Source organism: Pseudorasbora parva, chromosome 23, assembly GCF_024679245.1.
Source record: "Pseudorasbora parva isolate DD20220531a chromosome 23, ASM2467924v1, whole genome shotgun sequence".
Taxonomy (NCBI): domain Eukaryota; kingdom Metazoa; phylum Chordata; class Actinopteri; order Cypriniformes; family Gobionidae; genus Pseudorasbora; species Pseudorasbora parva.
In genome coordinates this window covers 23,786,280-23,813,608 of record NC_090194.1, presented here as the reverse complement: position 1 = coordinate 23,813,608, position 27,329 = coordinate 23,786,280, and the positions used below count along the sequence as shown (strand labels likewise).

The window sequence follows — 27,329 nt, the reverse complement described above, 5'->3', positions numbered from 1 at the left end:
GTGGTTAGACATGACCAACGCACCCCTGAAATGTCTGCAGAGACTGTGTCAATTATACTCCCCCTGTAAATGCTGTATTAACACAACATCCTCATTAAACCCTTCTCTGGTGTGAGGACTCCTATCTTTCAAATAATATTTCGATCTAATATGACTTCTGACCTGTAATGTTGCCAGAATCATAATCATACACTATTTGTTCATTGGCCAGAGGATAACTGGCACCCTGACTTAGCCTGTTTTTTCCCTCCATTCTGTCACTTGAAGGAGTTTTGGTTACTTGCTACTGTTGCCTTTAGCTTTTGGCTTGCTCAATTTGGGACACAAATTTTCAACTATTTTACATCTGCCCACATTGACACTATATGATAACTGAAATGAGCTGGGTGACATCACAGTTTTTTCCAAAGCAACTTCATAGTGTTAAACAGGACAATACAGCAACAAATGTGATTTGGCTGTACGTTCTGGAGAAAATGGTGATGTTATCAGCTTATTTTAATTTATTATATAGCTACAATGTTGGCAGATCAATATTATAGTTTATACAATTAATTCAAGGGGTACTTCAGTGCTGGGAAGATGAATCTGTATTAAAACTGGGTCATTAATGTAGCAGAAATGTGAAATTATTTTTTGAATTTGGTGCTTTCTAGACTGAGAAAAGACAGAAAATGTATTTTTGTCTCATGGGGATGAAAGACGACAATTCCCAGAATGCTTCGCTGCTCTGTGAGGCCCTTCCCAAAGCCAGTTGAAAACATGAGGAAATAGCTCCCTCTGCTGGCTGTAGTCTTTAGCCTTTGGCCAAACATTCCTCCTATGATGCAAATATCGTCAATTTGCGTCACTGGAGGAATTTTTCCAGAAATAAAATGCATAAATCTCTTGTCTCAGGGGGATATGAGGGGGGGAAGCATAATCATTTGAATATAATCCAGGGTTTCTACTGATACAAAGCCATATGCTAATTGCTGAAGTAACCCTTTAAGACCTAATACATTTATTTTATTTGGATATTTAGTTGAAAGTTAGATCGAAATGTTAGTGTCGCCAACTGAGCAAGCCAAACCAAAGGCGACAGTAGCAGGGAACCAAAACTCCATCAGTGCATGAGGGGAAAAAATAAACCTGGGAAAAAACAGACTCAGTTGGGGTGCCAGTTCTCCTCTACTCTATTAACAAAGAGTGAATGATTATTATTCTGGCAACCTTACAGGTCAGAAATCATATTAGATCGTAATATTAAAAATGTCTATGTATCATGCAAGAGACAGGTTTATTGAGGATGACGTGTTGATTACACAGAATATGAATAGTTGAAAGATCGGAGTCGTCGTGCCAGAGACGGGTTTATTGAGGATGACGTGCTGGTGAGGCAAATTCAGAGGAGACACCAATTGACATGGGTTCAGCAGACACTCCAGGATGCACTGATAATGTCTTGGTGCCGGTCCACCATCCGATCTGGACACAGCCTGGATCAGGCCAACTTTAGTAAACCTCGGGATAAACAGAGAGACTAACATTAACGTAGATGCCACTCTTTTTATGATGTAACGAGTACATCAGGTGTTATGGGATGTGTTCCCAGTTCCGGCTGACCTAGTTAATGTAGCCTAACAATCAGTCAATTGATTTGAATAATGCAAGTTAAAAATGTTCTATGTGTATGCTATAGTAGTATATACATACATATAACTATAAATAACACAAAATGCTATACACACAATGTGCACTGAAAAGGAATAATTGTATATATTTATGTGCATGCATGTTTAACTAAAACAAATAAATATACTTAATATATTTAAAATATATATATTTTAATAGCCTTAAAACTTAAAGGGTTACTTCAGCGATTAGCATATGGCTTTGTATCAGTAGAAACCCTGGAGAATATTCAAATTATTGTGCTTTTACCCCCTCATATCTCCCTGAGATGAGAGATTTGCTAAATAAAATGCATTTTATTTCTGGAAAAATTCCTCCTATGATGCAAAATGACGATTTTTGCATCATAGGAGGAATGTTTGCCCAGAGGCTAAAGACTACAGCCAGCAGAGGGAGCCATTTCCGCATGTTTTGAATCCGGCATTGGGGGATGGGAGATAACACTCAGCTCACAGGGAGAGCTCAGCTTGCAGACAGGATAATTTAAACGGAGCTATGGTGAGCAATGTAAGTCTTTTAACTTCTCAAATTCATTTCTATGAAAGTTAAGCTTGCAAAGGCATGAACTGAAACGCGCCAGATTGAACTCGAGTTGTGAATGTATGACACGAGTGTAGTCGCGATTACATCAGCTCTCATCACTCATGCAGTTAGTGCTCAGTGCTGTGACACTCGCGCGGCGACTCACTCATTATATTGAACAGACACGTTCAGTTTTTAATTGTAGTGTCTTCTCTAACTCAGTCACAGTAATGAAGTTGGTGGCGTTGGGAATGGCTTCACAGGGCAGCGAAGCATTCTGGGAATTGTAGTCTTTCATCCCCATGGGACAAAAATACATTTTCTGTCTTTTCTCAGTCTAGAAGACACCAAATTCAAAAATAATTTCACATTTCTACTGCATTGATGACCCAGTTTAAATACAGATTCATCTTCCCAGCGCTGAAGTACCCCTTTAAAACCTATAGAAATATCAGTTTCATAAGATGAATCAGTGTGTTACCCTTAAGCAGGCGGCGAGTGTCCAAGTCACGGGAGGTGACAGACAGGGTGCGGGGGAGTACACTTCCACAGCTAGAGCTTTGAGACAGCGGCATATGGGGCTAAATAATTAAGAAAATGGAGTAAAACAGAAAGTTTAAACCTCCCTTTAGCATAAAACCAGAAACACTGACATTTTTTATGTAAATTACTCTTTTAAGATTGTATCAAATACTTTTCCAATGTGCCGTATCTTTTGTCTGACCTTGGGAGACAGACTGCGATTAAGGGCAGAGTTTAAGGTTCCAGAGCTTTGCCTTTTACGGGACATATCACTGTCATTCAGCAGAACACTGCCCTCTTTACTGCAATTACTTCGCTTCCTCTCTTCCAGAGAGCGAAAGTGCTGGAATATTCAAACAGAAAGATAAAATATTGTCTTTCAAATAAAAAAATAAATACACTGTAATTCCTGAGCTTAGTTTCTTCTTTACACATAGAATTGGTTTTGCAATACCTCCTTCATGGACACAGGGTTAAGAGGAAATGCCTGACCACCTGTCAGCTCAGAGTACTTCCTTTCCAGAGATGAAAGGTTTTCCTGTTCCTGAAGAGGAATTAAGAGGCCAAAAAAAGTAGTGAAGTTAGGTCTGAGAAGCATCATCATCATATTGTCTTTTTTGCAGCTACCACATGGTTTGATATCATATCATATCACATTAATTATATACATTTCTATGTATATACACTGATCAGGCATAACATTATGACCGGTGAAGTGAATAACACTGATTATCTCTTCATCACTGTTATTAGGTGGGATATATTAGGCAGCAAGTGAACATTTTGTCCTCAAAATTGATCTGTTAGAAGTAGGAAAAATGAGCAATCGTAAGATTTTGAGTGAGTTTGACAAGGGTCAAATTGTGGTGGCTAGCTAGACGACTGGGTCAGTGCATCTTCACAACTGCAGCTCTTGTGGGGTGTTCCCAGTCTGCAATGATGAACAACTTATAAATGTACAACTTACACATTTTTGATAAAAAGTGGCCCAAGGAAGGAACAGTGGTGCACCGGCAACATGGTCATGGGTGGCCAAGGCTTAATGATGCATGTGGGGAGCAAAAGCTGGCCCGTATGGTCCAATCAAACAGACGAGCTACTGTAGCTCAAATTGCTCAAGAAGTTAATGCTGGTTCTGACAGAAAGGTGTCAGAATACACAGTGCATCGCAGTTTGTTGCATATGGGGCTGCATAGTCGCAGACCAGTCGGGATTCCCATGCTGACCCCTGTCCACTGCCGAAAGCACCAAAAGTGGGCATGTGAGTATCAGAACTGAAAAACGGAACAATGAAAGAAGGTGGCCTGGTCTGATGAATCCTGTTTTCTTTTACATCGCGTGGATGGCCAGGTGCATGTGTGTCACTTACCTAGGGAACATATGGGGCAATAGGATCCACTATAGAAAGAAGGCAAGCCAGCAGAGGCAGTACGATGCTTTGGGCAATGTTTTGCTGGGAAACTTTGGGTCCTGCCATCCATGTGGATGTTACTTTGACACATACCACCTACCTATGCATTGTTGCAGACCATGTACACCTGGTGCCTGATCTGTGTATATGCTCACCCTTTGCAACATATAAATGAGGTTGCTCTTCTCTTTCAAGAAGTTCTCCTTTTCCCGCTGTGCCTGCTGGGTGATCTGGGTCGACTGCTTCTTCAGGGTAAGTAGCCTCTCCTATAATGCAAACAGTTATGTACAAAAGGAAAAATTTGATTCTAAAAAAATCTTTGTCCACACACAAACACTCTTCTTTTTCTTTCGGCTGTTCCCTTCAGGGGTCGCCACAGCGAATCATCTACCTCCATCTATTCCTATCCTCTTCTCTCAGACCGACTACCTTCATGTCCTCCTTCACTAAATCCAAAAACCTCCTCTTTGGTCTTCCTCTTGAACTCCTGCCTGTCAGCTCTAACCTCAGCATCCTTTTACCGATATATTTACGCTCCCTCCTCTGAACATGTCCAAACCACTTCAACCTGGCCTCTCTTACTTTGTCTCCAAAGCATCTCACGTGCTCTGATGTACTCATTTCTGATCCTATCCATCATCGTCACTCCCAAAGAGAACCTCAACATCTTCAGCTCTCAGCTTCTAGCTCTTCCTCCTGTCTTTTCCTCAGTGCAACTGTCTCCAAACCATACAACATCGCTGGTCTCACTACTGTCCTGTACAACTTTCCTTTCATTCTTGCAGGTAAACTTTTATCACACAACAGACCGGACACTTTTTTCCACCCATGCCAACTTGCCTGCACAAGCTTCTTCACCTCTTTTCCACACTCCCCATTGTTCTGGACTGTTGACCCTAAGTACTTAAAATCCTGCACCTTCTTTACCTCTGCTCCCTCTAACCTCACTGTTCCACTTGGTTCTCTCTCATTCACACACATGTATTCTGTCTTGCTGCGCCTAACCTTCATTCCTCTTCTCTCTAGAGCAAACCTCCACCTCTCTAGACTTTCCTCCACCTGCTCCCTGCTCTCACTACAGATCAGAATGTCATCAGCAAACTGTCAGCATGTCCATCACCACTGCAAACAAGAAGGGGCTCAGAGTCGATCCTTGATGCAGTCCCACCTTCAGCGTGAAGTCATCTGTTTTACCTACGGCACACCTTAGCACTGTCCGACGGCTCTCATACATATCCTGGACCACTCTAACATACTTCTCTGCCACTCCAGACCTCCTCATACAATACCACAGCTCCTCTCTTGACACTCTGTCATATGCTTTCTCTTAATCTACAAAGACACAATGCAGCTTTTTCCTGACCCTCTTTGTACTTCTCTATTAACATTCTCAAAGCAAATAATGCATCTGTAGTGCTCTTTCTTGGCATGAAAACATACTGCTGCTCACAAATGTCCACTTCTCCTCTTAGCCTTGCTTCCGCTACTCTTTCCCCCAACTTCATTGTATGGCTCATCAGCTTAATACCTCTGTAGTTTCCACAACTCTGCACATCTTAAAAATCGGCACAAAAACACTTTTCCTCCATTCTTCAGGCATCCTCTCACTCTCTAAAACCTTGTCGAACAACCTAGTTAAGAACTCTACTGCCATTTCTCCTAGACACTTCCATACCTCCACTTGTATGTTATCAGGACCAACTGCCTTTCCTCTCTTCATCCTCTTCAAAGCTCTCCTAACGTCACCCTGGCTAATACTTTCTACTTCCTGGTCAACAATATTTGCCTCTACAACTCTTCTCTCCCTGTCATTTTTCTCATTCATCAGTTCCTTAAAGTACTCCTTATATCTTTCTCTCACCCCCCTGTCACCTGTCAGAACATTTCCATCTCTACCTTTAATCACTCTAACCTGCTGCACATCCTTTTCATCTCTATCCCTCTGCCTCGCCAACCGATACACATCCCTCTCACCTTCCTTACTATCTAACATTGCATACATGTCCTCATACGCTTTCTGTTTGGCCTTTGCCACCTCTATCTTAACCTCACGCTGCATTCATGTCTACTTTCCTCCATCCTCTCACTGTCCCACTTCTTCCTAGCTAACCTCTTCCTCTGGATACGCTCCTGGACTTCCTCATTCCACACACTACACACCTTGCGAGTGACAACAGATCTCTGATATTCTGCTATCTCTCTGAGGAGTTGCTGCGTCTGCGTCTCCTTCTCCTCATCTTGACGGCTCTCTTTTTCCAGCTGCTGAAACTCCAAATCTTCAAAACGCTTTGTTTCCGTTTCCAAAGCTTCAGTGACCTACCAAAAAAGGCAACAGCGCTTAGCATGAGGCAATAGATTGCATTTTTACATGGTGTAACTCCAAACTAAACTAACTGAACAATCAGCAATAATTCACAGGATTGTGCTAAACAAACAAGTGACTAAAGGTCAAACTCTCAGGGAATGTGGGTATGTTGAAACACACAGAGAAGAATTGCCTACCAACAAGAGCAAATGGCATTTCCAGAGCTGTTGCAGAGAGGAAAAACACAAACAGGAAGTGTTTGTGAGAGACAGACAGCAGAACAGTTGGCCGCACAGGTGGGCACAGATACGAGGGAGACCATGGTAACTGACTGACCCTGAATAGCTGAATCTGGAGCTGCTCCTTCAGTGCTTCAGGACAGGTGTCCAACTGGGTCTTCTGCTCTGAGATCAGCTCAGCTAGCCTCTCTACTTTAACTCTCTCAGCCTCCAACAGGGCTTTGTCCTACAGCACAGCGGTGACACGTATGGATGATGTACATATACAGAGCACAGAGTGGTGAGATGGGCACAAATATGATGGACAAAGAAATAGAGAAAGTGCAAGGTTGGGTTAGAGCAAGGAAGAGATAAACTGGAAAAAGGTAGGTAGATGTGACATTAGGGGGTGTAATTCTCTAATAATGGACTACAAGTTTTGGTAACACTTTACTTCAAGGGGTGTGCACAAGACTAACATGACACCTTCATAATCATTCATGACATGTCATGAATTTGAAGGAGTTTGTATGCATGTTTATGACAACTGTTAATAAGTGTCATTCACTCAATTATGTAATTTTTAATGCAAGGATGACTTTATGTGAGACGTCTTTGTTATGACAACTTGACATAAATCAATACATCATAACCTGTCAGTGTCTTTGTCATGACAACTTGACATTACCAAGGCAACAAAACCTGCCATAAACATGACATAGCAGATTATCAATGTGGCAAGGGGGGCGTGGTTCAGCGAGGTCTGCAGCGGGAGAGAGCGCCTCGGGACGAGCGGTAAGTGAGTGGGTTGGACGCAGATTGATAACACCTGTATCTTGTTTCAGTAATGGGCGTGGAGAGAGAATAAAACGCCTGGAGAAACGGAAGCAGAAGAGAGAGAGACGGACTGATGACGCTCCACACCATGAGACACTGAGAACCCGGAAACTGGATGTTGAACCGCGAACCCGGAAGTTAACTGAGATATAGACTGAGAAAGACACACGCTGAAGTGTGCACATTGTTTTGAGTTATTTACCTAATAAAAGCGTCAGCAGTCACGCCGACCCCCTTGTCCTCTTCCTTCCATCCACGAACATTGTTACAATCAAATTTAAGAAACTACTTAGCTTTATAGGGTTAACATTAAACTGTCATGTGGTTGTTTTGAGATTGACTGAGGCCATTATAACGTAATGTTTTTTTTTTAAGTGGTACAAGTTTAATTTGTCATTAAAATAGCATTAAGTGTAAATACTCTGTCAAATTATTATTTTATAACAGCATCATTAATATTTTTCAGTTCATCATGTGGTTTTTTTTAGTTTTTAAGTTTCCTCCACCAGCTCCAACAGAAGGTCAGATAATAGACTATTTCAAATGTCTTAAAAATATGAATAGGAGTTCGAGAAATAAAATCAACCATTTGAGTTTTAAGGCCTGTTCACAGACCTGCTCACAGAACACCACTGACTCTTTAAAACACAAGGCATTAATTTATACACTGGTGACCACCACCAATTAACGCAAAAAAGGGGAAAATACATACACAAATAATGGCCATTACACAAAATAAACAAATATAAAAACATCAAATACACACATAAACAAATACAGAAAATAACACTTTGTCAAATGGCTTCACTTTATAAATTCACTTCCAATGTATAAAAATAAGAGGAAGAGGCCCCACCCCAAGCTGAACAAGGAATGGTTGCGGCTAGGTCCTAGGCCGGAACAGTATTATACAAGACCAACATTTCCACCCAAACCCCTTTTGATGGTGCACCAGCTCATGGGACTCAGCCATGACAAACAGACAAACAAAGAAATGGTAAGAATAAACTCAAACTATTCGTTAAAGAGTGAACGCACTCTAAACAAAAGTTCAAATAAAGTCTGTTTAACCCAAAATAATGTTGTTGTGGTTTTTTTTTTTTTTCTTACTGCAAACTAAATTTCCATTAAATACCAAAAAAACTAACCTGACTGAGGCTCGACCAACATCAGTCAAAGCGTACACCTAACGACTCCTCTATGATACCATAGTTCATGACACTATTTTAAAATAATTTGACAGATTATTGACACTTAATGAAAAATTCAACTTGTACCACTGTAGTTTAGGTCAAGAAATATATTCATGACACTGTTCTAAAATTATTTGACAGAGCATTGACACAATGTCAATACTCTGTCTGCTGCTCAATTACTCCTTTCTGCACCTTGCTCCCTTGCTCACTTCTCCTCTATGGATGTCAACACTGCAACAGACACTTTATGTTCTACTTTAACTTTGTGTCTAGATAGTATCTGCCTTCTATCTTCAAGGCCAGCATGCTCTACTCCCTCTAACCTTTGGTTAACTGATGTTCTTCGTGAACACCGGACCAAACTTACAGCAGCAGAGAGAAAATGGCGCAAATCAAACGACCCAACTGACCTCAGTAAGTATCACTCTCTGCTCTCTTCCTTCTTAAATGATGTCCATGCAGCTAAATCCTCATATTTCCACAACAAAATCAACAGCACCTCAGACACACGCTCACTTTTCAGAACTTTCAACTCTCTCCTCTGTCCCCCTCCACCACCTCTCTATCTGCAAATGATCTTGCCCATTTTTTCACAGATAAAACCACAATCATCAGCAGTCAGTTCCCACCTCCACACACATGGTTTTAAATCAGCCACATCCACAGCCAAACATATTCTCTCCTCCTTCTTTACACTCACTGAGGCTGATGTATCTAAACTTCTCCTCTCCAGCCACCCCACTACCTGTCCTCTAGATGCAATCCCCTCACATCTTCTACAAGCCATCTCCCCTACACTCTTAACAGTACTCACACACATCTTTAACACATCTCTCTGCACTGGCATCTTCCCTACCACATTGAAGCAGGCTCGGGTAACCCCACTGCTTAAAAAAACAACATTAGACACATCACTTGTAGAGAACTACAGACCTGTTTCTCTCCTACCATTCATAGCGAAAACACTTGAACAAGTTGTTTTCAACCAGGTCTCATCTTTTCTCTCACAGTCTAATCAACTGGACATAAACCAGTCAGGTTTCAAAATGGGACACTGAACTGAGACGGCATTATTGTCAGTTTCTAAAGACCTGCGAATAGCAAAAGCTGCTTCAAAATCAACAGTCCTCATCCTCCTTGATATATCTGCTGCTTTTGACACTGTGAATCATCAGATTCTTCTGTCCACCCTCTCATCAATGGGCATCACAGGGACACAGGGATTCCACTCCACTGGTTTGAGTCCTATTTCACAGGTAGGTCTTTAGAGGAGAGGAAGGATATCCAAAGCACATCACCTAACCAGGGGTTCCTCAGGGCTCAGTGCTTGAACCTCTCTTCTTCTCCATTTACACGACATCATTGGGACCCATCATTCAGGCACATGGCCTCTCATATCATTGTTATGCTGATGACACACAGCTCTACCTCTTATTTCAACCAGATGATGAGGTTTGTGGTTCCATCACAGAGAGGCATGAAATCCCTCTCCAGAACATTTTCATTCATTGTTCCTGGTTGATTGGAACGATTTTCCGTCCTCCATACGAACGACAGAATCACTCGCTTCATTCAAAAGACCGGTAAAAACTAATCTCTTCCATGAGCACTTAATCTTATCAGAATTTCTAAACCTTAATGTGTTGAATTGAAAATCATTATTTTGTGAGTTAAACACAATCAACTAAATAAACTGGACATCATTATAAAGAAAAACAAGAAATAAAAAAAATATATAAAATCACAATTTATGACAAAAATAGCCTACTACTATAGATGGTGATTAGATTAGATTAGTGGATAATTCAGCAGCAAAAGTTACAAAATCACGAGTGCACAATAATTGTATAAAATTTAAACATTTAGTGGGGAAAAAAAATAAAGGAAACCACAAAAGTGAATAAGCTGTAAATCTGGTAAAATGTTATGCAAAATATTTTCATGAAAAAAAGGCCTATATACTAAGAGATTACATTTATTTTAAATGTATAGTGCATCTTTTTAATGAGGCAGCAACATATTATAGATAGGGCAGAACAAGAAAAGCTATTAATAAGGCTTTCATAGGGCAAAAGTATTATTATATAGAGCAGCTCAAGGTGCGTATGCACATTCCGTGCGCAGGATGATGCGCTTGAAGCAACACGGAGTCACATGCTTACAGCGCTCTGCGCTCTAGAGCCCTGCACGGATCTCAAATCTAGGCCCTAGCCCGGCCCTGGCCCGAGACGCTGAGGCCCTAGCATGGCCCGTGTCCGACAGCTTATCAAAATTATCGGCCCCGAGTCAAAAAAAACGTTTTTTGTTTTGTTTTTTACATTAAAATAGTTCAGTTTTGTTTTTAATGTCAAAGTAGTTATATTTTGTTTTGATTCGTTTCTTAATTAAGTTAATTTAGAAAAATGTTTAGAGAATTTTTTTGTTTGTTAAATTCAAGGGTAACACTTCATAATAACATTCATTTATAAGTCATTTATAAGTGGTTAGTTAATGATGAACTAATCATTTACAAAACATTCATAAATGATTATCAAGTGATATACTTAAATTTTATAAATGTTTTGTAAATTCCGTCAAGTCATTTACAAGGGATTAGTAAATAATTAACTAATGATTTATGAAACATGACGTGTTCATTAATGATTATTGAGTAATTTGTTAATTATTTTACATACATTTAGTAGATTCAGTTATAAGTAATTTACAGTTTATTAGTTAATGAACTAATGATTTACAAAACATGACTACATTTCATAAATGTTACTAAATTGTTACTTTTTTGTATATTTTGTAGATTCAGTTATACATTATTTATAAGTTATTAAATAATGATAAACTAATCATTTACAAATCATGACTATACATTCAAAAATGATTAAGTATAATATGCTAACAATTTGCAAATCTGTAAGTTATCTTTAAAAAAATAGCATATCATAAAATAACCAGTCAGGGGAATAAAATAAAAGTCAAGTAAGTTGAATCCTTTTACTCAGTGGTGTAGACATGTGTTCTGTGTGGGGTCTAGTGATAATGTGAACTGCTTTTACCCTCCAGTGAAGCATCAGGTGCATGTGTCAGAGAAGACAGCTGTCTATACCATCACCAGTCGGCATTTACATTAAAGTACACACTACAAAGTGTTCATCACCTGTTAGAAATGATGTTGTAAACGCATGAATAAATCATTTACAAATCTTTATCACCCGTTACAAATGTATCACCCGTTACAAATCTGTACATGTATACAAAGCATTTACAACGCTTTCTGCGTCCCCTAATCTAAAGTGTAGACTATTCATCACTTGTAAATGTTTTACACATCATTCGTAGATATTTCTTACCTGTTACAAATGATCTGTACACGTATACAAGGCATTTACAATGCTTTTAGCATCCCCTAATCTAAAGTGTAGACTATGCATTACTTGTAAATGTTTTACACGTCATTTGTAGATATTTCTCACCCGTTACAAATGCGTCCATTGATTGCTACAACAAATGTAACATTAAATGTGAAAAGTAAATTCTGCTATTCCTCACCTGTTGCAATAGAAATGTGTAAATAGGTAATTCATCTAATTACTGTAAGCATTTAACTCCTATTCGTCACATAACCAATCCCTTCCCTAATCCTACCCGTTTGTGTTTTATATATATATAAAAAGAACAGGCAGATACAACTACAGGAACAATTTATTCACAAAGTACAAATATTCCAAGTGTCCCGAGGCCAAATGATTGGTTTGTGTGAAGTAAATCCCCAGAAGCGATCAGCAGCGTCGAGTCCATCAACCGGCCGATGATTAATGATTTACACATTTCAAAATTTTCCGCCCGGAACTTCCGGAAGAAACGTCACGTCAGCTTTGACAGCATTAGCTGTTGTGTGTCTCGTGACCAATTGCGTCATTACGTCAGCTTTGATTGTAAAATGCCATTGGCTCTCGTGTGTCATGTGACCGATTGCGTTCTGCTAAAGAGTCAGGACAGGAGTATAATTTGAACGATAAATATGAGAAATATGCGTTCATAAAGGGATCATCATTTCAATGATTAAAACATTAAGATCAATTCACATAAAGATATCGTATGACTTCAGAAAACTTTGAATAAAACATAAGCTAATACTTTTACACTGTTTTTGGTCAGTTTTTGCAATAAAAATTAGCCTATTTATATTTATAAAATCATGTCTACTTTTACAAATGCAAAGAATTAAATGCGTCTTGATCTGATGCATTTGGATATGCATCAATACATTATATAGGCTACTCATCATTTACTAAAGGTTTGATCATCATTTGTTCATGATTAACAATTTATTGAGATAATGGTATATTGACATTTTGGTGATTAATAATACATTCATTATTAACCAATCAATTGTAAATTACTAAAAACTGAATCTACTAAATGTAAGTAAAATAATTAACAAATCACTCATTAATCATTAATGAACACGTAGTCATGTTTAATAAATCATTAGTTAATTATTTACTAATCACTTGTAAATGACTTGTAACAGAATTTACAAAACATTCATAAAATATTAGCATATCACTTGATAATCATTTATGCATGTTTTGTAAATGATTAGTTCATCATTAACTAACCACTTATAAATGACTTACAACTGAACGTTATTATAAAGTGTTACCAACACGGTAAGCATCACAATGTTGGTTAATTTAGCCTACTATTACCATCACAGTAAAAGGCATTTTTGACGGGCTGATACTGCTCACGGCTCTCGCAAACAAAACGAGCTAAACAATCTAAACAAATAAAAATACAAAAAGAACATGCAGGTTGTCTTACCTTACATCTACGTAAAATGAATATAAATACGATCTTGAATTCCCGCTGTATATGCTATATGAGTTCACATCAACGAAAGAAAAAGATTCAAGATGCATTTTATTCCACAGATTATTTTAAATTCAAAGAGCGCAAGAAAGAGCCACCTAAGCACTGGTAAGATAATTTATTAATTTTTATTGAAGGTGATTATGTTTTTGAGCATCTATATTTTAAGTAGTGGTGGGCCGTTATCAGCGTTAACGTGCTGCGTAAACGTGAGACTCTTATCGGGAAAGAGTCTCTTTTCTTTTTCTTTTAAAAAAAAATAATGCCGTTAATCTATTCTCAAAGATGGGTTGGGAGCTGGGTCTATACCAACGTTTCCCAACCAGGGTGCCATCTGACGAGATCAGGGGTTCCGAGAGCAGTGGTGCCATGCAAAAGGTGCACTTGCACCACGGTTCATCTCACGACTCATGATGACGCATATGTTCAACTCATATGATGACGCTTATTTATTATGGGTTGTAACTCTAAAATAATGCATGATGTATGTTTCTGTCGATGGATACACGTGCTGGCTTCTCAGTGATACATTACAACAGGGATAATAAAATAAAAACCGTGGGCAAATCGGCCTCTCTTTGTAAACTGTTCAATGCATGCGAGTGCTGCCGTGTGTTGGAATATGACCAGTCATTTTCACCATCATCACCTGGGTATATTCGCCAGAAGACGTGAATGAGAACTCGCGCGCACTGTGAGAAGATCTGTCCCTGTACACTCGTCCCAAAGCGTGCAAACGTCTCACAGCATGCAAATATTGAGTTATCTTTCACATCTTGTGCTTGAACGGACAAACTCACATAGAAGTATGTCATATGTAACATGTCCATCTTGTTGAGTATCCAAGCAGAGATAGTCTGTTGTTTGTATATGCCTTAAGTGAACTGTATAGAGTCGAGAAAGACGACGAATATCCTTGCATTGGGTCTTAAAGGGGCAGTACCTTCTGCTGTCTGTCAAACAAAAGATCACACACTGCTCTTGATTGAATAGCTTGTGTAAGTTTAATAAGAATTCATCTTTAATTTAAATGTATTTTTTAACCATTTTCCATGAGTAAAATATATACTTGTGGTTTAAACAACCAGATACATTTACATTTGTCCGGTTTCATCTGAAATACTTTCATTCCACCTTTTGAATTGATTTGTTCAGTGATCGGAATTAAATAGGCTACATGTTGAAAGAATCTCGGAATGCATTTAGGCCTACTCCTGGTCATTTCGCAATCAGATAGATACCTGGTCAGAGAAAACGAATGAAGGAACCAGTTGTTAAGAGGCCATAGCTCTAAAAGCTGCGCTGAAAAAAGGCACGCTGCTGGGGCGAACTCTGAACACTGTGTGAGCCATCTTGACAGTCGCGTAAGCTATTATGGTCTCATATTTTTTCCACCAGTACAGAATATCTCATTGTTCCTTTTAATTAATAAAATAAATATAAAACAAAGGAGAAGCCTAAAAAAAGGTCCGAAGCCCTGCCCGCGTTTTTGGCATGACATGAAAATTGGCCCGAAGCCTGGCCCTAGGGGCGTAAAATAGTCGGGGCCTGTCGGGCTCGGGCATAAATGCAGGGCTTTACCGCGGTTCGTGCCTCCATCCGCATTGAGAAGTTCAAAACAAGATATAAACGCGTGGTGTATCTAAGCAGTATTCTTATAAGTAATTTATTTTAACAGTTTAACATTTCAGTTACTGTGTGTGAAGAACAATGCAATAACTAGTCCAGTGTTGTGATCTAACAGACACCCGGTAGAAAGTAACACGATTTACAGCAATAAACACCAGCAAGATCACCAGCAAGTCACTTTATGAGAAACCATAGATCGTTACCTACAGATCAAGCATAATAAAAGAAACAATAAATAATCATTTATTGTGTTGACTGTCATAACCAAACGTGACACAATTTGAACGCAGAATGGAGAATGACTGACAGTCGCAGCGGAGGAAAGCATGCACTGACGTGAACTTGAGTTTAATGACTTAATTATTCATCTGTACTCGCATTAAACTATGGAATGACTTCAGAACACTTATAATATTATGCACAAATCGTCGATGATGCTTTATAATGTTTTTGTTTCTTTGTGGGGCACTGGGGCTTAACAATAACACAGAATATTATAGGCACAGTGTCGAATTTGGATCGGTCCTGTCTGTCCGATACCCTGAGCCGATACCGATCCTGAGTCGGTGTCGGTGCATCCCTAATCCAAATCTTTGTATTTAGGGCACTTTTTGCGTTTCTCTTCATGACAGATCGCTTCCTGTACTCCTCAGTTGTAAGTCGCTTTGGATAAAAGTGTCTGCTAAATGCATAAATGTAAATGTAAATAGAGACTGTGTCTGTTCCCTGAATTAGTAAATACAAAAATACATCAAAACCATTCAAAAGTAAAAAATGAACAGATATAATACAGATTAATTAAAGTCCTCCGTGAAGACTTATGTTGCACGCCGCGCTCCACTTTATTCCTATGGGTCACGTCGAGCGACTTCAACGCTTCAGCACAGCATTCCGGGAAGGCAGCGCTGCATTTGAACCGATTTGAACGCAGAAATGACGGGAAGCTTCACAACATCGTTTCAGTCGTGTCTCAAAGGGGATCTCCACGGTCACTGCTGTCACAGGACTTCACCAAATCATACCAAAGAAGTGTGTTTTTGACGGAGCGGTCCCAGCGATAAAGGATCGGTCCTGCTTTGGAAGCAGCTGGTGAGTAAAACGGCTTCAAATGTCTCTGCTATTGGCTACCTTCGCATGAGTAAACATCAGTAAACGACACGATCGCGTGCTTCGTCATTCAAATGCGCTAACGGTTACTCTATTGCTGTTCTCTGTTGTATAACGTTACATTAGTCTGACGTGCAAAAACCGTTTTGCTTGCTACCTCTAAGGTCTAGTCGCATACAATAGCCCATAAACCGAATCATGTCCTCCATAAAATGCGAGTAAAGACACACAAAGGCCACTAAATACAGTACATACCACAGAGACGGACGTCCTGATGTTGCTGTGTTTCCTGTTCAATTTATTTCTGCCTCAGATTTGATTCTGGATCATTATCTGTATTAGCTGAGATAGCCATGGGTTTCTCCACGCTTAAGGACGTCACCGCTTTGTTCGCGATCGTCATTCTTTAGCTCCGCCCACACGATACGCCTCCAGGCGCTCGTTTTTTTCCGGAAAGACTCGGTACAGCCCATATTTCTTTTATAAATATAACAAAACTAAAGACTTTTCAGAGATATGAAGGATGCAATACTACTAATTGTTGGTGAATTTAATATCCCTGTGGACAATGAAAAAGACGCATTAGGATTAGCATTTAGAGACGTCTAACTCCAAAAGAGTTTAGAATAAGATGTATCAGGACCCACTTATTGCTGCAATCATACTTTAGATCCAATACTGTCATATGGAATAAATGTTGATATTCTGCAGCAGAGCGATGACATCTCAGATCATTACCTAGTATCATGTATACTTAATTTAGCTAGGGCGGCAAAGCTGTCCCCCTCGCTTCAAATGGCAGGACAATCACTGCTGCAGCTAAAGATTGCTTTGTAAATAATCTTCCTTATCAGTTCCATCTCCTCAGCATCCCAGATAGCCTAGAGGAACTAGGAGCCTAGGAGACTATTGACTCTCTCTTTTCCAGTACTTTAGACACAGTTGCCTCCCGGCACTTAAAGATTAAAGAAAATAGTCCAATGCCCGTAGTACAACGATCACACTCTGGTCCTTAAAACCACAGCCAAAAAAATGGAGCGCTGCTGAAAAACTGGAGGTTTTTCACAATTCATGGAAAGAGAGCATGATTGCATGCAGAAAGGCCATAAAAACTGCTAGATCTGCTTATTTCTCGACTCTATTCGAAGAAAATAAACAAAACTCTAGGTATTTTTTCGATACAATGGCTAAATTAACCAAAAAAAATAAAAATAAACTTCTGATGGTCATTCACTGCTATAGGAGGAGAAGAATTGGCTAAACTTGTTAAATCATCAAAATCAACAACATGTATGCTTGACCCTATTAAAAGAGGGGTCAACTAGGCTATTAAAAGAGATGCTTCCAGAGGTCATAGATCCTCTCCTTAATATCCTTGACATTAATTCATCCTTGACATTAGGATATGTACCAAAAACTTTGAAGTTGGCTATAATTAAACAACTAATTAAAAAAACGCAACTTGATCCTACAGAATTAGTCAATTACAGGCCAATCTTTAATCTACCGTTTCTGTCAAAAATACTAGAAAAAGGCAGTGTCTTCATAATTATGTTTCTTTTTAGAAAAGAAACATAATTGTGACCTCTTCTCCTCCTTGAAAGAAATTGTATCTGTGAGGATTTCTAGTCAGGACTTAGACCGTATCATAGTACTGAGACTGATCTCATCAGAGTTACAAATGATTTACTCTTATCATCTGATCGTGGTTGTACCTCTCTAATAGTCTTACTCAATCATAGCGCTGCAATCGATACTATCGGCCACAACATTCTTTTGAATAGACTCGAAAATTATGCTGGCATTAGTGGAATTGCATTGGCATGGTTGAAATCATACTGATCTGAATCATCTGACCGTTATCAGTTTGTAGCATTAAATGAAGATATGTCACACGGCTCTATATTTCTTCACACCCTGACAAAACTTACCAATTAACAAGATTAAAGGGGGGGTGAAATGCTGTTTCATGCATACTGATCTTTTTACACTTTTAAAGACATGGAATCCCATACTAAACATGGACAAAGTTTCAAAAGTTAAGGTGGACGTTTGATGGGAGTATTTCTTTGTCAAAAATACTACTTCCGGTTAGTCATAAGTTTCGGCAAGTTTTTTGCGATCATGCGTCCCCTTTGACGCTAATGGGGGCGGAATTTCCTTGTATGGGCCTTACGGACAATTCTACCGGAAGAGCGTGAGAGAGAGAGAGGGAGAGAGCGAAAGTAACAGGCTACGCCCATCAAAGCGCTGGCTCGTAGGCTGCGCTGCACAGGTGATGTGCACAATTAAAAATTACATCAAAAAGTGCGTTTTTGGTTGCCAGACCAAGACAGTCCTGCACAGATTCCCCAAAAACCCCGCGGTAAGGCAACAGTGGATGGAATTTGCTTTTCCGGATCAGCAACTGAGTTGCGCGAATGTTTATATCTGTTCGCTGCATTTCGGTGCCGACTGTTTCATAAACAAGGCCCAGCTTGACGCCGGATTTTCCAATCGCCTAATGCTGAATGATGGAGCAGTCCCAACGATAAAGGTCCCAACGTTAGAACCGCAGGCGGTGAGTAAGACTGCTTCAAATGTCTGTGTTTTTGCCTATGCTCATCAAGTAGCCCAAACATGATCACGTATAGTTACTATATATATTACTATATATAGAAATTGATCAATGGAGCATGCGATGTGTAGTGCGTGTACATTTGTTTAGCTGGCCACTATATGTGTAACTTTATGTTTGTGTATTGTAAAAGCACTCCAAACAACAATACACAAAGAGTGGGGAAATATGTTGAACTAAATAAGCGCGCTTCTTCATTCAAATGCGCTACTATTCCATGTCTTTCTATGTAAACACTAACTTAGCCTGCCGTGCAAAACCAGTCCGCTTAATAACGTTACAATTGTCTACACAAACCACGCGTAAACACACACACACGTGCACAACTGCACTTCTCACATGTACACCTTCAAAGACAAAAATACGACGATGTAATTCAAGTATAAATATGTAAATAACACAAGTCGCTAAGCATATTATATAGTTAGTGTATAACTTGTACCACATAGAGACGTCCTGCTCTAGTCGTTTTTGCTGCTGCTCCTGTTCAACTGCAGCCTCTGGGTCTGATTCCGGATCATAGATGTATGGCTGTATCTGATTAAAAGCCATATTTTTATTTTGAATAAAGTTTTTCCCGCTGTTAGGGATGACACAGCTTTACGACGCACTCGACTCAACACAATAGCAGCAGCGCGCACACGTCATTATTTAGCTCCGCTCACACGATACGCCCCCACCCGCTCGGCTTTTTTCGGAAAGACTCGGAACAGCGCATCTTTCTTATATAATTATTAAAAAAATAAAGACTTTTCGGAGATATGCAGGATGCAATGCTACTCTATAGGTACTCAAGATTGACATGACACTGACTGAAACTGAGTGTTTCACCCCCCCCCCCCCCCCCCTTTAAGGGAATGCATAGATGATAAAAAAAATGGATGAATAGTAATTTCCTGCAACTTAATTCAGAAAAATTAGAATTTTTAATATTTGGCCAAAAAAACTCCACAAGTAGTAACCTAGAATACTGTCTAACACTTGATGACTGCTCTGTCTAGTCCTCGCCGTCTGTGAGGAACCTGGGTATGCTCTTCGATACCAATCTTTCATTTGAAAGCCATGTTTCCAGCATCTGTAAAACGTCTCGGTTACGTATGTAACCCTCGTTCCCTGAGGAGGGAACGGAGACATAACGTCAGTGACTGACAAATGGGGGTTCCGCCTAGAAGCAATCATCTTTGAGATCTTAGAAAACGGCCAATGGCAGTGCCAATGCCATGTGCATGCGAGATTTGCATGCGTAACTCCGCCTACCCACATGGGTATATAAGGAAGTAGCTGGCATGATCGCATTATGTTTACCTGCTGAGGAGCCAAGACTGAATTCTCGGCCGTTCCAGCGGTACAGCGGATGTGTCAGCGGGACGTTACGTCTCCGTTCCCTCCTCAGAGAACGAGGGTTACGTACGTAACCGAGACGTCCCCTTTCGTTTAGTCACTCCGACGTAACGTCAGTGACTGACGAATGGGGGTCCCAAAAGAATCACGACACTCGGCTGGCTTCCAGTGCCTTGCACAAGCATGAGTGCCCTGATGCAAGATAGGACGGTCAAAGGCCTCCACTTAACGCAGGAATACCAAGGTACACTAGGAGGCATATTCCAGTTGGAGATATGCACCATACTGCCTACCCGTAGGGAGAACTTAAGAAAACACATATGGGGTACCAGCCGCAGGTGGATTTTTACCCCCAAGGGGTGGCATGGTTGCCAAGGGAATACACCCACTCAGGGAGGCTTACGGTGGAAATACACGTGGGGGCCGCCGGAGGGGATGCATATGGGGCACCTGGCCAGGCACGAGTGTCTGGGCTAAGGGCAGACTTACTGGCGTCGGCGTCGTCAGTGCTGGAGGAGCTCAGGGCTCTCGGAGAGCTCACCTGAAAAGATTATCGCACGTATCCAGTCTGTGGAGTGGAATGGCGAGCAAGCGAAGACACCTGAACCAATCCATTACCGACCACTCGTAGAGGCGAGTACATAGTCGGATACAGGCTCCACTCGGAGATTGTAAAATCTGGCGAATGTGTTTAGTAAGCGCATAAGCGCGGAGGGGGCGTACTGGACAGAGCAGTGCCAAGGCTGGGTCTGCCTCCTCCAAGGGCAGCGCTTGCAGGTTCACCACCTGGTCTCTGAATCCTCGGAGTGGTGGGAACCTTGGGCACATATGGGTCTCAGGATCACATGAGAGTAACCCGGCCCGATTTCCAGGCACGCTTCGTCAACCGAAAATGCCTGCAGGTCCCCTACCCTCTTGATGGAGGCCAATGCGGTCAGGAGTGCTGTCTTCATAGACAAGAACTTAACATCTACTAACTGCGAAGGCTCAAACGGGGCCCTCTGCAGTGCACTTAGAACTACTGAGAGGTCCCAAGAGGGTACGAGAGGAGCACAAGGAGGATGTAGTCTCCTCGCACCCATCAGGAACCTGATGACCAGGTCGTGCTTACTTACCGGCTTACCGTCCAAGAGGTCATGGTAGGCGGCGATAGCGGCCACATAAACCTTCAGGGTGGAAGGAGACAGCCTTCGATCCAACCCTTCTTGGAGAAATGAGAGCACAGACCCGATCGGGCATATCCAGGGGTCTTCTTGGCGAGAAGAACACCAACTGACGAAGAGGTTCCACTTCAACGCATAGGCCTGTCTCGTGGATTCGGCCCGAGCGGAAGTGATGGTAGCCACCACCGGAAGTGGTAGGGTACTCAAACCTGCTGCGTCCCATCCAGGAGCCACACGTGGAGGTTCCAAAGATCGGGACGTGGGTGCCACAGGGTGAGAGAGGAGATCCTGTCTCAGAGGAATCGGCCAGGGAGGGGCTGTCGCAAGGAGTACTAGTTCTGGGAACCAGGTCCGGCCGTGCCAATACGGGGCGACCAACATGACCGGCTCCTTGTCCTCCCTGACCTTGCACAAAACACGAGCAAGAAGGCTCACTGGGGGAAACACATATTTGCGTAGGCCCTGCGGCCAGCTGTGCACCAGCGCATCCGTGCCGAGCGTGCCCTCGGTCAGGGAATAGTACAGGCTGCAATGGGACGAGTCGTGGGAGGCAAATAGATCTACCTGTGCATCCCCGAACTGATCCCAGATCAGCTGGACCGACTGGGGATGGAGTCTCCACTCCCCAGGGATTGGCTGAATCCGTGACAGCTCATCGGGCCGCCGGGGCAGTAAGTGTTTGATGGCCTCAGTCTGCCTCTGGGGACAGCCAAGAACTGTTGGGCGCAGTCCTCGACTTTGCCACCGATAAGGCCAGCCTGGGATATGGGCAAGCTGAGGAGGCGGGCTCACCCAGCCTTCCCACATCGACCAAGTAAGGCCAATTGTCTTTCCCGGACCACAGCTGTGGACATCTCCTGACCCAGGGGGCATGTGCTCACCTACGCCACCCGGTTCGGTGGTGGCACGCAGCTCGTAAGCCCTGGATCAGCTCTGTCCTCCTGCATATGCATCGGGGCAGCAGCTTACCCCGTAGCACTGCTGGACTATGCCACCGAAGTAGACGAGCCAACAGGCTTGGGAGGGCGCTTAGGATAGCTTCACCGCGTCAGGTCAAAGCCCTCAGTGGACACCATAGTGCGCAACAGAGCATCTGACTGAGGGGGGAGGGACCCCAGTGTACCCTTAGGCTGCGACCCCTCGAGGGAAGAGAAGGCGGAGGAGGGCACCGAATGGTCGCGGGAAGACACAGGGATCTCCTGGACCGCGTGCACTCCTCATGCATCTCGGGAGCGAAATGGTATTGGGGGCGGGGCCCGCAGCTGTCAGGTGCCACCGCCAAAAACCAATGGCCCAACCGCAAGCACTCGTGACAGGGTGGAGTTCCACACCAGCCCGAGGCTCGCGGCTGCCCGAGATAACATGGCTGTCAACTCTAGGTCAGATTCTACAGTGCTACCACACCCGGGGGTGGAGCATAGCCGAATCGTCATCCCCAAAGGACTCTAGCCCACCTTGAGATGCGGCAATCGACCTCTCGCCGCTATCTGGAGTGTGAACGAAATGAACGGGGCATCAGCAGATGGTCCCGCTGCTTCAGTCCAACACTCGCTGGAAGCCATGTGCAAGAGGGCGGGAGTGGCCCAAGGAATGATCACCGGGGTTCTTAATACCACAGCACCGCCCTCAGGTCACCCTGGGCACTCTCGGAGATGGTAGATCGGGGTGTGGCAGAGGGGACTCTCTCTCTCTCTTAACAGAGATCATTGAGTCTCGACCACAACATCGCGGTGGTCATGTTCCCGCAGAGGGAACACAGCACATTCACAAACACTGTCCGAACGTGCTGGGCCCAAACATGTTGAGCAGTGAATGCATCCCAAAGACAGCAACAGATATCGACCGCACCCGGAAGTGCGCGGGCAAACCGTCTTGAAAAAGACGTGCCACACGCAAGCTCTTTTTGTGAGAGGAAGCTCTGCAGAGTGCTGAAGCGCCCAGGGAAAACACACACAGCTGTTGCAGATCCCTGCACAGATCAGCAGGCAGGCAATGTGAGATCACTGTAACGCGCCATTACACCAAGAGAACCGCTCGTCTCAAAGACTGAAGAGAGGACTTCAGAATTCAGGCTTGCAGGAGAGAAGAGATGCTCTTGGCTCTGAAGCAGAAACATAATGCGATCATGCCAGCTACTTCTTTATATACCCATGTGGGTAGGCGGAGTTACGCATGCAAATCCCGCATGCTTGTGGCATTGGCACTGCCATTAGGTGTTTTCTAAGATCTTAAAGATGATTGGCTTCTAGGCGAAACCCCCATTCGTCAGTCACTGACATTACGTCAGAGTGACTGAATGAAAGGGAACTGCATTCTACCATCTTAAAAATATATCTAAATTACGGCACATGCTTTTAATGCAAAATGCTGAACAATTAGTTAATGCGTTCATGAGGTCAAGGCTAGATTATTGTAATGCTCTACTGGGTGGTTGCCCTGCTCGCTTAATAAATAAACTGCAGCTGGTCCAAAACGCAGCAGCTCAAGTTCTTACTATAACCAGGAAGTGTGATCATATTGGCCCAGTTCTGGGCTAGATTCTTTAATCTAGACTAAAACACATCTCTTTACTATGGCATACTCATAAAACATTTTTAACTTATTCTAATCAATTGACTGGTTGTTAGGCTGCATTAACTAGGTCAGCCAGAACACCTGATGTACTCATTACATCATAAAAAGATGGCATCTACGCTAATGTTAGTCTCTCTGTTTATCCCGAGGTTTACTGCAGTCAGCAGGATCCGGGCCGATTATGTCATCTGCATCTGGCTCAGCGCCAGCCTACACGAAAAAACAGTTTCAATCTGGTAGTTATGTCACGTCACTAAATATTCTGAATCCCATATCCCAGGACTGTACTCTCAGGGGCACAGAAATAAAAATACCACGTGGGAATATCAAAAGGTGGTAGAGATGGGCACAAACAAATGAGAGCCCGATCTCACGAAAATGTGTAAATATTATGAGTGTGCAATTTCGTGGAATGTATCCTACCCAAGAGCATGTCATATAAACGCCATAAAGTGTGTATCATATGCACGCGAAAAAACTGCGTACCATATGCACGGCAAAACTCATTTTGCCGTATACATATCCAAGAGATTGCACACTCGTACTATTTATATGCATTACCATGAGATCGTGTTGAAAATTAACAAATTTCCTCCCATTTGTCACTATTTCCCACCGGTGGGGCGCGCCCCACAGTTTGAGAAACGCTGGCTTAAAGACAAAGAAAATCATCTCAGTCGATTTCTCTGGAGAGACAACCCAGAGGATGAGATTCAAACCTTCGTTGTCATCAGAGTTAACGTCAGGGATAAACCTGCTGGCTGCATTGCCTAAGTCGCTATGAGGGTGTTACGTTCGCGGTCAGAGGAACAGAGGATCCAATAGCGAGCAAAAGCACAAAAGGTCACAGCAGTGTTGGGAAACAGATCCAGTCTGAAGGCAGGCAGAGAAGTCCAGGGGAATGACGTCAGGCAAAGCAGCACAGGGAAGCAACTGGACATGCCAGCTGTCGACCCATTCAGCCCCGCAAAACTGCGGACAGTGGAAATGTGAACTCATCCCAGATGATGATGTCCCGCTCTGGCCTTACCAGAGTCTCTATTGTGCATTATTTTTCCATCCCGGTCCAGCTCCAGCTTCTCCCGCTCAGCGCAATGAAAGTATAGAAAAGTGTTTTCTTCTGGTTTAGCTGTTAATTTAAATTTCTGTTTCTGATGTTAAACTTAAGTTCTCTTTTATTTAGCCTACTTTTCAAGTTAACGAAAATGAACAATAGACAGCAATTTCTTTGATTAATTTACAAATAACTTGCATTAAAAAAAAAAAAAATAGGCTAATAATATAGCCTAGCCTATATAAATTATTCTGTGCCGGCCCCAACTTTACATTCAGCCTTTAGAGGAGAATTTCAGTAATGGACCGTTGTCAGTGAGCGACATTCATTCATTCATTCATTCATTCATTCATTCATTCATTCAGTCATTCATTCATTCATATAAAAAACTTTATTTTAGCATCTAAATCAGCAGTTTTCGTTTATTTGCATTTTGTCTTATAATTTTGAGTGACAGATGTCGCATTTGATTTAGCCTATTTTTTCTGTGTTATTTTTTTAGCTAAGCTATTGACAGTAGGGTATAAGAAAAATAAATGATTGCAGGGACAACATATCCTATCCCCAGTGTCTCTCTTTCTGTAAGGGAAATTTAAAAAAGAGATTCTGGAAACAAAATCTAAATTTAGCTGGATCCGTCAGGTCGGGAATAAAATATTTTATAGCAGGTGAGCACGGAGTGAATTTTAAGCGTGAGCAGGATGGTGCAGTGCGGTGCGAATAGCGGGAGCAGGACAAAAATACAGCCCTGCGCAGATTTAATTTTAGGCTATTTAAAGAGAGTGTAGGGGAAAAAAAGAAAGAAACAGCAAAAAGGGAGATAATAGACTGAATCCTCTTCTTGAGAGAATGGTTGAGAAATAAATAGCATTTATGCAATTAAAAATTGGGAAATTAAAGTTTATCTTGGTTGCTCAGGGCAGGGAACTGGGAACTGTGCAAATGCACTAAACATTTTGTTTACTTCAAGCATTTGCGCTGTTGTGTTCAATAGTATCCAGGCTACACTTGAGTTATGTCGGTTACGCACTATACCGTCTTTATGGGAAATCTGATCGAGTGCCGCGGGAATGCGGACCAGTAATCACCAGTGTGCTATGAATTCAGGGATAGGGAAAGCATTTGATTTCCCTGAGAAACGAAGGGCGCATTTTGAAGTTGCTCGTATTGCGGCAGCCTTCGTCGCGCCGCTGTGACACAATCGCACTTCAAATGAGGCCTTCAGATGTGCAGCTTTCACTTTGGGACAGCCTTCGTAGTGCCTCTGTGACGTAATCGCACTTCAAATGCGGCCTTCAGAGGATGCAGCCTTCACATTAGGACAGCCTTCTTAGTGCCGCTATGACGTAATCGCACTTCAAATGCGGCCTTCAAAGTGCGCGCACTTTACTTTGGGACACAGCTATAGAGAGAAAAGAGACAATGAATTTATGAACCGTGACAGAGGGAGACTGCTAATCTTCCACAGTTTGCAGCCATGTTTGAAGAAGGCCGTGTTCTGGTAGAAGACAGTTATGTTGATTACATATTAACATCCCACAATGACATCAAAACACTGGAAAAGAGCAGCTAACTCCAGTAACAGTAAAACTTTGTCTGCGCCTAAGACTCTTGTGTTGCCTAATCAGATGTGAGATGAAGAAAGTAAAGCAATGGGTGTCGGCTAAGAACCAGAGACCAACAAACTTCGGTTTTTGACGTCCATCAATTTCTCAAAGATGCTAGGCAAGATGAGGACGGAAATTGATTTGAAGGAAGAGGAAGTAAAAAGTGGAACTCCAAACACCTTAACTCGTTGAGTAAGTCAGGTCACTGGGTTCTATGACCCTATCGGTTTTGGCACTTCCTACCAAGAAGCAAGTATAGGTAATCCAACTAAAGATACTTGGGATGACCCACTGTCGCCAAAAATCTGGAAGGGTGCTATTAGAATCTTTGAAGAGTATGTGAGACTTGGCAAGATTTCGAAGAAGTTTCGAAGAAGTCTCACACCTTTTGGAGCCATGGGTTTCACATTTTCGGATGTGAGTGAGGCTTCCTACGGTGCCGTGCTTTATCTCCGCTGGGAAATGCAAAGAGGAGTTGTTGTGAGGTTTTTTGAATCAAAAGCCAAACTTACTACTCTCAACCAGAAAGGGGACGTGATCAAGGCAGAGTTATGTGGCACTGTCTTCGCAACCCGGTTGAAAAGGTACTTTGAGAAGCTCTGCTGCCTTGAGGTCAACTCCTGAAGAGCTTGATGAAGAGTCAGAATGGCAACAAGGCCCCAAATTCCTAAAAACCCCTGAAG

At 42.1% G+C, this 27,329-nt stretch overlaps 1 protein-coding gene across 5 annotated transcripts in view; it reads right to left on the bottom strand.

Moving 5' to 3' along the window:
* phldb2a (pleckstrin homology-like domain, family B, member 2a) overlaps nucleotides 1-27,329 on the bottom strand; it is a 213,805-nt gene that overhangs the window by 17,196 nt on the left and 169,280 nt on the right. For 3 of the 5 annotated variants that reach the window (XM_067433809.1, XM_067433808.1, XM_067433810.1), the window contains exons 7-12: nucleotides 6,771-6,899; nucleotides 6,290-6,445; nucleotides 4,285-4,395; nucleotides 3,173-3,262; nucleotides 2,891-3,061; nucleotides 2,678-2,777 (exon numbers count right to left, since the gene is read on the bottom strand). In XM_067433809.1, the coding sequence (XP_067289910.1) occupies nucleotides 2,678-2,777; nucleotides 2,891-3,061; nucleotides 3,173-3,262; nucleotides 4,285-4,395; nucleotides 6,290-6,445; nucleotides 6,771-6,899 (757 nt within the window). The remainder of the gene's footprint in view (nucleotides 1-2,677; nucleotides 2,778-2,890; nucleotides 3,062-3,172; nucleotides 3,263-4,284; nucleotides 4,396-6,289; nucleotides 6,446-6,770; nucleotides 6,900-27,329) is intronic. The other 2 variants (XM_067433811.1, XM_067433812.1) reach the window with 2 other exon arrangements.